Here is a 12,226-nt window from a genome sequence, read left to right on the forward strand (position 1 = left end):
GCTTGGCAGGCTGAGGCAGGAGGAGTGTGAGTTCAAAGCCAGCCTCAGCAAAAGCAAGGCACTGGGCTGGGGCTGTAGCTCAGTGGCAGAGCGTTTGCCTGGCACATGTGAGACACAGGGTTCAATTCTCAGCACCGTGTACAAATAAATAAAATAAAGGTCCATCAACAACTAAAATATATATATTTTAAAAAGCAAGACACTAAGCAACTCAGTGAGACCCTGTCTCTGAATAAAATACAAACAAAAATAGGGCTGCAGATAGCTCAGTGATCAAGTGCCCGTAAATTCAATTCCTGGTACCAAAAATGGTTTGAACACAGTTGGTCATGGCAATTCTACTTACTTATTAACTTTTCAGTTCTTTTTGACTAGGATGGTTGTGAGCTATGGAAAATGTCTTTATGTTCTGCATCCAATCTAAGAGGACTCTAATTACTTAAAATCATATAGGTCATAATTAAAATTATTTTCATTTCTCCATAAAATAAGCATTATTATTTCACACTCTTTCTATTGTCGGAATTTATATAACAGGTATATTTCTTAGAAAGATGGTTGTTTGCAACCTCTGCTTTTGAAAAGGCTATTACTGTATATTCTCCATTGTACAATATATTTTCATGAAGACTGTTATACTAGTGGCTTTGATTATCAGTGATAACCAATTGTAACTGCCTATTTGTACCACACACACATGAACTATGAATAAAATGGAGTTAGCAAACAAAAAATATGATCGGCAGAGAAAATGCTACTTAGACAGCAAGTAAGATGAAAGACAAAGATGAAAAAAAGGAGTGGCTACTATATTTAGCAACAAGATCTTTTTTTAGTGATCTTGAAGAAAAAGCACTTTCAAAGATATGGAAGTGGGAGAAAACATTACACAGTTGAAGAGTAAGTGGTAACGATTAAATACACTGGTTTCAATACATGTTTTAGCTTTGCTTTCATGAAATCCCACTGAAATGACAAAGAATAAAGCATCATAAATCCACAAAGACAAAGAGAATGGAAAAAAAAGATGCCAGTAATTAAGAGATTGTCAACATATGTTTGGAAGCTAGAAAGGGATGGGTGTGTGGTAACCAACAACAGATCAGAAAAAGCTAGATCAGGAAGCCAACAACATCAAACTGATGTAGTGCCACAAATTTGAAAGTTTGCATGAAGAACAGCTAGATCCCAGATTCACTCAATCAGAGACTGCATTTCCCTCATCCTGGCAGGAGATGTGAGGTTTGCCTTCTGCAGAGCTTTGACGTTATACTAAAAGCAGTCTTAAATCTCTCAGTTCTCTTTCCCCGGTTGGCTCCCAGAATCCTGGCAGCCAGGCTTATAACCTCCACCACCAAAGCAGGAGATTGGAGAATTTCTTCCAAGGGAAAATAACCCAAGAGAAAATGCCTATAGAATTGACACTTCAGGTCTCTCAATAAAAAACTGGCACTCTACCTTGTATTACTACAGCAAAGTTCACTAAGCAATGAATTGCCCCCATCCACTCTGAGCTTCCAGACATCTTATAGTGCTTAAATTAAAAAAGGCAGCTGAAAACTTACCAGAAATTTAGAGAAGAACAGAAACCAAAACAAACTAATAGAGAAAAGAAACTTGGAAGATATCAAGACAATGTAGGATTTGAAAGGAAACTTTTTAAAATGAAAATATTCTCAGACAAATAGTTTGAATCCACAAAGCAATAATGCTAAAGAAGAAACAAAAAGACAAGAATAATACCAAAAAATATCTAAAAAGAACCCTTGTAAATAAAAATATGAATGTTGGAATTAAAATTTTAATAGAGGGCCAGGGTTATGGCTCAGTGGTAGAGTGCTTGCCTAGCATGCCTAAGACACAGGGTTCAATCCCAGGAACCATATAAAAATAAACAAATAAAATAAAGGTATAAAAATGTTTAAAAAAATTTAAAGAAAGATGGGGGAGAGAAGTTAAGGAAATAAAAAAAACTAAAACAAAAATAAACAGTCATGGAAAATAGGAAACATTTTTTTAATTGGAGGAAAATCTAGGATGTCAATTGCATGATTAATTAGAGTCCCAGAAATAGAGATGAGAGAGGATAGAGGGAGGAAGTTATTAGTGAATAATAAAAGAAAATTTTTCAGAATCAAAGATCACTAGTGTTTAGACTGGAAAGACTCCCTGAGTATCCAGAAAAATGAATAGTCAAAGATGCATAATCAAAGCAAAACTTGGTAAGATTTTGGAAAAACTGGGTTAAAGAAATGACTTTCATATATTTTATTGGTATAAAGATAGGATTTTAAAACCTTCTAGATTTTAATGGTTATTATTAAGAAGGTGAAAGATAACAAATGCTGACATGAATGTAGAGAAAGGAGAACCTTTTTACACTGTTAGTTAGAATGTAAGTTAATAGAGCCATTAAAGGAAACTGTATGAAGTGTCTCAAAAAATGATAAATAGAACTATTATACAATACAACCGTCCTATTTCTCAATGTATATACAAAGGAAATTGAAATCAACATGCCAAACTCCCCATGTTTATATGTATTCACAATAACTTATATATAGAGTCAACACAAGTTTCTGTCAATGGATGAATGAATAAAAAATATGGAATATATATATATATATATAATATGCGCATGCACACACACACACACACACACACTGGAATATTATTTAGCCTTAAAAGCTTTATCCATGACAGCATGGATAAAGCTAGAGGACTATATGCTAAGTAAAATAAGCCAGACAGAGAAAGACAAATACCATATAATCTCACTTATATGTAAAATCTAAAAATGTCCAACTCATATATGTTGGGAATATAACAGTGTTTACCAGAGGCTGGTGGAGGGAGAGAATTGGAAGTTATTGCTCACAGGGTACAATATTTCACTTAGACAGGAGCAATCGTTTTTATTTTTATTGGTGCATTATAGTTATACATAATAGGGGAATTTATTATGTCATATTCGTACATGCACATAACACAATTTGATCAATCTCATTCCCCAGTAATTTCCCTTCCCCTTCCCTCCTCAGGAGAATAGTTTTTAAGATCTGTTGCATAGCAGAGTTACTGCAGTCTATAATCATATATTGTATATTTCAAAACAGCTAAGAGAGCAAATTTCAAATGTCTCACCACAAAAATATAAGTGAGGTGAAATATATATTAATCAGTTCAATTTAATATTCCATATCATGTAGATATATCAACACATCATATTGTACCCCACTAGTGTATACAATCATAACTTGTCTAATAATGCTAATTTCAAGGAAACTTGTACATTTAAAAATATGTCATATTCATAAGACCAGGAAATCAGAATGACAGTGAACTTATCCATACAACACTGGAAGTCAGAACACAATGGAGTCATGCTTTCAGAATTATAAACAAAATTTATTTATAACCTGTGAAGAATGAAAATTAATTTAAAATATTTTTGAGACAAAGTTCTCAAAAATTTTGCTTCTTATGTGCTATTAAGAAACACTGAGAAATTTTATTTCAAAAAATTAAGAATGTAAACTTGTAGAGGAAGAGAAAATCCAGGCACAGCCTGATTGACTTCCCATAATTAAGGAGACAGGGTGAAGAATGGAGAGAAAATAAGTTTGTAGAGTTCACAAGGCAGAAAACCAGAAAGTAAAGAGCTACAGTAAGAAAATTCTAGAGATCTTCAGAGGGTTTCCATGTAGTATTCAACAGAATACTGATCAACATATACATGGGAAGAAATTACCAGTGCTGGGGAAAGAATCAATTAAAAAGATTAGGGAGAACAATCTCTGATGGTAATACAGGGCCAGAAATAGTGGCAATATTGTCTGCTCCCACAGTGGTTCCAGAAAATCATGGATTCATGAGACACTGTATAAAGCACTCATAAGTATTTCACCTCAGTAGCGAGGAAAAACGATTCTAGACTAGACACTTCTCTGCTCTCATCTAATCTTTGCAGTGCTGGGGATGGATCCCAGGGCCTTGCACAGGATAGGCAAGCATTCCACCGCTAAGTAAGTATACCACCAGCCCTTCTCCTAACAAATCTAAAAACAAGACTCAAAAGGATCAAGCTATTTTTAAGTAATTTGACTGTGTCTCAGAACAAAGTTTACAAATCTTTATAATAAAAAAGCCAACAAGATAATATTCACAAAGTTTGGCATCTGATTAAAAAAACATCAAGATAAAATTCACAAAATTTGGCATCTGATAAAAAAAAAATACCACATGCAAAGAATAAAAAAATACAACCCATCATGAAAACAAAATCAACCAATTGAAACTGACCCAGATCTGACACAAATGTTAGAATTAGCAATCAAAAACATTAAAATAGTTATTAAATTTTTATTCTGTATGTTCAGAAACTAGAGGAAAGGCTGAATATCTTAAGTGGATATTTTAGAAGATATTTTTAGAAAGACCCAAACTTCTAGAGATGAAAACTACAATATTTGAGATGAAAAATACACTGGAGGGGGTCAAGAGCAGATTAGTCATTATAAAAGAAAAAGTTAATGCACTTGAAAAAATATCAGTGAAACACCAAGGGAAAAAAAATCCAAAAAACAAACAAACAAACAAAAAGAACATCATTAAACCATAGGACAACTTTAGGCACCCTAATACACAAGTAATTAGAATCCCTAAAATAGAAGAAGGAATTAGCCTAAAAATATTTGAAAACATAATAGGAAAATGTTGCCAAATTTGCATGTCAATTGATATCTAAGATTAAAAAGAGAAAATAAAAGTAGCAATGTAAGAATGCTATTTATAAATGTAAAGTTCATGCCCATTGAAATATCTAATAGAGTTGAAATTGCTTGGCTTTGTTGAGAAAATATAGATGATGATATTAGACTCCACAGATTTGAATCCAGTTTCTGCCCATCACTAGTTGGGTGATCTTAGGCAGGTTGCTTAACCTTTATGAACCTTGTTGTCTTATTTATAAAATGGTAGTAGTAGCAGAGTCTACCACATAAGGTTTTTATGAGGATTAAATGTGTTAGTCCTTATAAAGACTTAGCATAGTACCCAACATAAAGTAAGTTGCTGTTGCTATTATTATTATTATAGATCTGGAATTATAAATGAGAAGATTAATATTTCTTTCAATGTGATTTGCAGTAATATTTTACTTTCTAATCATGCACAAGGTATCATTTGACATAAATATATTTAAAATATTATGGTAAATTAAGGGTGAGGACCTGGAAAGTCTTAAAAGTAGTTTAATGTGAAGAAAAGGAGAGGGCTTTGGTGACAGCTAGAGAGGATATGAGGAAAGGAAAGTTTCAGGGATTTTTGTTTTTGCTTTTAGGTAGGAAAGACATTAGTGGTTTTGAATGTGGATGTGAAGTCAACTAAAGAGTGGCAGAAATTGAAGCTATGGGAAAAAAGAGGGCATGTGGTCAAAGGACAAATGAAGGAACATCTCTTCATTGTACACAGAAAGAGGGTAGAAGTAATGGATGTAGATGTAGGTGTATCCAGCACTTTGGTATGAGTAGATGAGGAATTTATCATTTCATACCTACCATTTTCAGTTTAAAAGGATGGGCAGGCATTTCCTGAGCTTAAGCAGGAAGGAGGCTGGGTTGGAATTTTGAAGCTAGTACAAAAGATTTAAAATAGCCAGTGTGGAGATGACTTTAAAAGGAAGTGGACTAAAGCAACACAACAAGATTTTAAATCAGTACTTAAGGCTCAGGTCAGATGAGAAGCCACACATTTTTGGTAAAATAGTACCAACCTGTTTGGCTATGTGATTTTTCCAGCAAAGTTCTGCAACTCAAATACAGGCATGAAAATATTAAGAATAGGTGGAGTGATTCGGGGTTAGGATTTTATCAGGTGGGTGTGATAAAAGGACAATGAGCAATGGAATTGGGCAGATTGAAAAGAATAGCTGAAGGAAGAAATCACAGATCCAAAATAGGTTAAAGAAAGAAGTGAAGACAGGAAGTAGCTGGTAGGGAGGAAAAAAGAATAGGAGTCCAGATTAGAAGTCCCAATGGAGTTCAAAAATAGAGATGCATTTGAAGCAAAGAGTTTTAAGCATGGAGTTGTAATTAGAAAGTGGGATGCTTCAGTTTATGATTTCAGTGCAACTCTGAGTGAGGATAAGGTTCAGCATTTAGTCCATGGGAGTGGGTGGATGAAGTGGAGCCAAGGTGAGAGTCACTGGAGGAACAGATGTTGGGGCGAGTGCTAAATGGCTAGAGCATTAGATGGGTCAGTCATATGGGTGCAGCTAAAGTCACCATAATGATGCACAAGCAATATGAAGAAGACTATGAGCTGGAACCCAATTCTCCAATGAATGAGAGGGAGAAATCAGGAGGTTAAGTCTGGCCTAATGATCTACTGTATCCCCTTGAAGCCTTGGAGATTATACTCAACAATGTTTCACTTTAGGCCATGGACTCTGCCAATAGTTTATAGATGGGCTTCTAAAAATCCATCATAAAATTATATACAAAATTCTCTGTGTATACATCTAAAATGCATTTTCTTTTTTTTACATTTTTTTTTATTATTATCTACACATGACATTACAATGATCTTGGCAATTCATACATTTGTATCATTGGGGTATAATTTCTCATTTTTCTAATTGTACAGATTAAAATGCATTTTCTCCACTCTGGAATAAGGTTCATCAATTTCATCAGATTTTCAAAGAAAGTGACTAAATAAAAGTCAAATTATCATTGCTCTAAATGTTTTATAAAAGCAAGAATTAAATAAAAACAATAGAAACTGCATGTATACTTCAGAAAGGCACACACCTATCAATGTAACCAAAAGTTTCTCTGACCCTACACCACTACCATCACAGAGAGCTCAAGCTCTAAGTGAGCAACAAGGAGAGAAGGCAGTAGCTAGGCCTCATGTTTGGCTGCACATTAAAAGAACTGGCAGGCTGCAAAGATGGAGAGAAGGATACAGAAATCCACAGGGAAATTTACCACTGAGGCTCAAGAATTACCTAGCTGGTAAAATCTTCAAATGGCAGCTGCTATATACATGCCTGAATATAATTCACTGACTTTTAAGCTTGTTCCTTTTCACAATACAGGACATTTCAAAAGAATATAAGAAACCCACCTCTCAGCAATATTTTTTGCAGACTGTAGAAACCGTGCCTGGTCATTTTCTTTGAGGATATGCTCAGCTTGGTTGATGAGGACCGTTGACCGTTCAAGACACTGGCGGCAATTAGCAACCTGCTGTGCCAACTTTCTTAGTTTCATAACCTTAAAGGAATTAGTCAAAGAAAAAAATAAGATAAAGACACAGCACTTAATTAAAAACAATAAAACAAGTTGAAGGAGATCTGCTGCAGTGATTCTAAAAATAAGGCTTATTAACACCCCATGATCCCTTTACTAACCATTCACCTTCTCACCCCACCCACTAAAAACTCTCTTGCCAACCCCTCCTCCTCCAATCTACAGCTCCCTTACTTATGTTGCACTCAGCCATGTACTCTGTTATCTACCTCCTCTTTATATTAATAATATTAATTTTACTGATTGTAGAAGCAGTCCATGCTCATTATAGAAAAGCTAAAAAGTTGAAAGTATAAAAAAGAACTGCTATCACCTAGAGATCACCATTGTTTACATTTTATCGTCAATATACTTTTGCACATAAATTTCACAAGAAGTACCTCATTTTTCTTTATGAATATATATATATATATATATATATATATATATATATATATATTTCTCTAAATATCTTTACACATACCTGTGGGTACACAAATCTGTGTTCTTGGAAGCTTCCATTCCTGTTAACTGGAGCTACCCAGAATGGCATAAAGTATTGGCCATCAAACCAGACTCTCATAACTTTTTACATTGTGCCCACAGCATGAGCTTATGATCACTAACACTGACCAGCAGGCCGTCAAACCTAAAACCATATAGCTGCATGGAGGCTCACAGCTGATGTTTTTGACCATGATTCTTCAGTTCCCAAGTTTTTAAAAATCTGGGAGTTTTTCTGGACTCCTCTCTCTCCTTCATCTTTTATACCTAAATAAATTGGATGATTCCAATCATTTTCTTGTTGGCACTACCTATTCTGCTCTTTCCTTCTGTGTGTGCTGTCTACATTCTGCTTTAGGTCTTCAACAATTCATATGAAGAATCATGTTGTAAGCCTCCTAATGTACTTCCCAGACTTCAGCATCATCCGATCTGCTCTATCTGGCCATATCAATCAGTCTTCTAGAATGGCTTCCCAACACCATTCAGTCTAAAGCCAAAGTACTCATAGTGACATTCACAGTCTTTCCATAATTCTAACCAATATTTCTATTATTACTTTTTTCTTTTTCTTTCTTTGTGTTCACTTACAACAAACAGTAAAGCACTCAGATCCTAAGTATACAACTCAGTGAATGTTTACACATATATACATGCATGAAACCAACAACTAGGACAAGGTATAATATGTTTCTAGTATCCAGATCTGCTATACTTCTTATTGGATCCATAGCACTAGGCCAAACATTGCTTCTTTGCCTTTCTTCCTATAACCTCATTTCTTCTTGCTTTCATGATCTAATTTCAAACTGCAATCATCAGGATTCAACTCTTTCATTTATAAAGAGTCAACTCTTCCTTGGCTTCACTGAAGTGCTGTGCTTTACCTTTGTCTCTTTGATTTTGACAGAAATCATTTGCTTCCTCTGCTGGATGATCTCTACCAACTCGTCACATTCTTCCATAAGTTTTGCCTCATGCATAGCAGTATTCACCTGCCAAGAAAGTCCAGAGTATTACACAGTGATTGTTGCCTTTGTCCCCTGCTGGCTCTAAAAGATTCGGACTGACAGCTAAACATGCACAACTTCTTCCATACCTCCCTCGATAAGATCCACTCCTAGAAGAAGAGTAGAGATGATGATATTAATGATGCAAGGGCATTGAAGCACCACAGATAGGAAGCTCTCCGGGCCTCTGGTAGGTCATGATGGTTAATGGAAAGCTGGGCAGAAGGACAGATGAGATGGGGCATGTTATTCCCACTGTGCAATTCCCTTTACTCCAGCACCCTGTCCTCCTGATATTCTTTTGTAAAGAGGGTAAGGAGATTTATGTATGTCAGGAAAAGAGGATCCTTCTCCACAGGCACAATAATATTAAGATAACAATGCAACAATATATTTTTAGCTGTCCTCACCAAAAATGTTTTCAGTTTCCTTGTTCCCTTCTACCTTCTAAATATATGAATATGCAGATACATTTTCACATTAAATATATGAATGTGTAGATAGAATTGAAAAAGAATACTATTTTTCATTGCTTTTCCATGGGTTGATTTCTTTTTCTACTCATCTCTATCACTATTCATATTATATGGTACAGAGCCACCAGAAGGGGCTAAAATGAGAGCAGGGCATTTGGGGGCTGCCTAAATGTGAAGGGAAAGAAAGGGACCAACAACTAACATTTTTTCAAACATTTAGTGTGCCAAGCACTTTAGAAATAAAAATTTCATATAATTATCCATATGACTCTATGACATAGGAATCATTTTTATTTGCATTTCAGACAGGCAAGCTGGGGCTCTGAGAATTTTAGTGACCTGCTCCAAGTCACATAGTTAGAAAGTGGTAAAACCAGAATTCAAACCAAGTTCTGTCAAGTGAAACCCTTTGGCAGGCTGGGTGGGCAGATGAGGTTCAGTTCCATTTCAGCAGCACACAGAGCAGTCACACAGGGAAGCACAATCATTCCAAGAGTCTATTCAAGGATCACTCGAGCAGAGCTCTAGAAGGCTGAGGAATAGACATGGGTTACTTGAGAGCATCAAAACTCAAGGGGCTACCTGTGCTTCATTAGCAAGGCAGGGCTGCATTTCTAATTGCTATCTGTCTTTTTTTTTAACAAGGTTCCTCTACATACTTCAATCCCAGCAAGATAGCTTTGCCTGGAACCTGTTACCTCCTCTCCCAGCCTCTAAGGCCCCTACTGGATAATTTCCTGTTTATTATTTAACCAAAATAAAATCTATTAGCCAGTGAGTGACAAACTTATTTTGCTTTATTTCCATATTCCAGGGAGAATGGCACAATGGGAGCTTCCACTTATTTCAAGTGAACATTCCTACTCTGACCATTGCACTTTCTTTTTCCTCTGACTACCCTTCCTTTCCCTAAATTGTATCTACCTTTCCAAGGCAGATATCTTAACATCTCAAGGAACTCACACTCATCCAAGAATAAGAGATTTATCTAATTCTCCTTGGGTCCTTGCTTAGAGTATCTGGAAACTTAGGCACTGCCCGTTTATAGTTTCTCTTTTTGAGCTGCTACTGGTGTAGTAAAAAATGGTGTGCAATCTCGTTACTTATAATTTAGTTCTTGAACTAATCTTTACACAACACTTATTCTATGCCAGACACTGCTTTACCAGTTTACAAATATCAGCTCTCTCAATTCTGAAAACAATCCTATGAGGCAGGTATCTATCATTCCCCTTTGACAGGTAGGGAAACTTGAGCACAGAGAAATTAAGTGATTTGCTCAAGGCTACACAGCTAGTAGTGATAAAAGTGAGATTTAGATCCAGGGAATCAAACACCAGAGTCTATATTTTTACCTGTTACACATATTGCCTCTCCAGATTAATATAACAACACATCTTTGATTTCTGACAATCATTATGTCTTTTGTATCATTTATCTTTATCCTGTTATCCCCTTTTCTTTAGTCATTTCAGAGTCCTTGCTGTTCCCCTAGAATCAATGAACTTTCATGTTCTGTGACTTTGCCTATGATTACCCTTTTCCTTGGAAGGGCATGTCCGCATTATTGAACAAACTTCTACTTATCTTTCAAAGTTCTATCCATGGTCATCACTTTTGTAACTTCTTCTCAGCTCCCCATACACAATCAATTGGTCCCCTCTTTATATTTCCATAGCACTTTATATATAATTCAGTAACACCATTTACTACCTTATATCATAGCAATTGTATTAGTCTGCTTTTCCCACTTAAACATGAATTCTGATGGCCAGGAACTATGTCTTATTTGACTTTGTGTATCTCCAGCATAATGAATGACACATGGGATATGTTAAGTAAATATCTGTTAGATTGAATTCAATGGTGATAAAAAGTTTTTGTTTTTGTTTTTCTGCTTGCTAGGCACATCAATTTGATCACCCAAGTTATCCTAAACTCTCTACACTATATCTAAAGACAAATATCATCTCCTCTCCCGATTTGTCCTTCACTCCTGACTTATTTTTTTGTCAATGGTACTATGAGTATTACAGTTTGTCAGGTTCAGTAAAACTTTGACTTCTACTTCTCCCTCATCCCCCACATAAACTCACAACAGTCTTAAAGTCTTTCCATTCTTTTCAATCTTGCTAAGGCTCCTTTGATAATAAAGTGATGATCTGAGTCAAGGAGTCAATAAATTGAGGCCTTCATTAATCACCCTTTTGGATTATTATTGCAATAGCCTCCTCAACTAATCTACCTCCAGCATCTTTCTTTACCCAAAAGCCAGAAAAAAAAAAAACACCATCTTCATTGTCAAACTGGTATTAAACATATTTGTGTGCAATGCATTAAGCTAAAGTTCTGCCCTCAATAAATTTATAATCTAGATGGGGAAGATGCTTATACATGTAAAACAAACCAGTCATGGTAGCAGAAGTTAAACACCAAATGAATGATGTAGAGTATAATCACAGAAACTGAAAGGAAAGATCAGACCCTCAGTGGGGAAATGGAGAAAAGATGCATGAATGTCATGGGACTTGGATTGAATCTTAAAGATGGAGTAAGATTTAGATTTAAATGTAAGAGTGGGGGTATATATCAAACCATGCAATAGGGTTTGTGTAAGACAACATATTGCCAAACTTTATTCTTCAGGCAATATGCTATCTTTGAAAAAAAATAGTTTTGAATAGAGGGAAGGTAATGTGATGGGAGGATGACCACAGTTGACTTTTGAGAAGAGAAACTGGGATTGATGTGATGGGAGTAATTGCAACCTTGCAGGCAAATTAGGAAGCTATAGTGATGTGAACAGGGCCTAGCCAGGGGGGATAACAGGAATAGAAAGGAAAGGTCAAATAGTCCCTTGCTGAAAAAGCTAGACAACAAGCTCCGAGGAAAGGAAAGGTTTATACGCTACTTTGCTCCTCCCTTGGTACCTGGCCCTAAG

The 12,226-nt window shown here is 35.7% G+C and overlaps 1 protein-coding gene across 6 annotated transcripts in view; it reads right to left on the reverse strand.

Moving 5' to 3' along the window:
- The window catches only part of Mid2 (midline 2), a 97,390-nt gene that overhangs the window by 20,252 nt on the left and 64,912 nt on the right, over positions 1–12,226 (reverse strand). For all 6 annotated transcript variants that reach the window (XM_048796889.1, XM_048796886.1, XM_048796888.1 and 3 more), the window contains 2 exons: positions 8,687–8,794; positions 7,132–7,280 (listed from right to left, as the gene is read on the reverse strand). In XM_048796889.1, the coding sequence (XP_048652846.1) occupies positions 7,132–7,280; positions 8,687–8,794 (257 nt within the window). The remainder of the gene's footprint in view (positions 1–7,131; positions 7,281–8,686; positions 8,795–12,226) is intronic.

This window comes from Marmota marmota, unplaced genomic scaffold (genome assembly GCF_001458135.2).
Source record: "Marmota marmota marmota unplaced genomic scaffold, marMar, whole genome shotgun sequence".
NCBI lineage: Eukaryota > Metazoa > Chordata > Mammalia > Rodentia > Sciuridae > Marmota > Marmota marmota.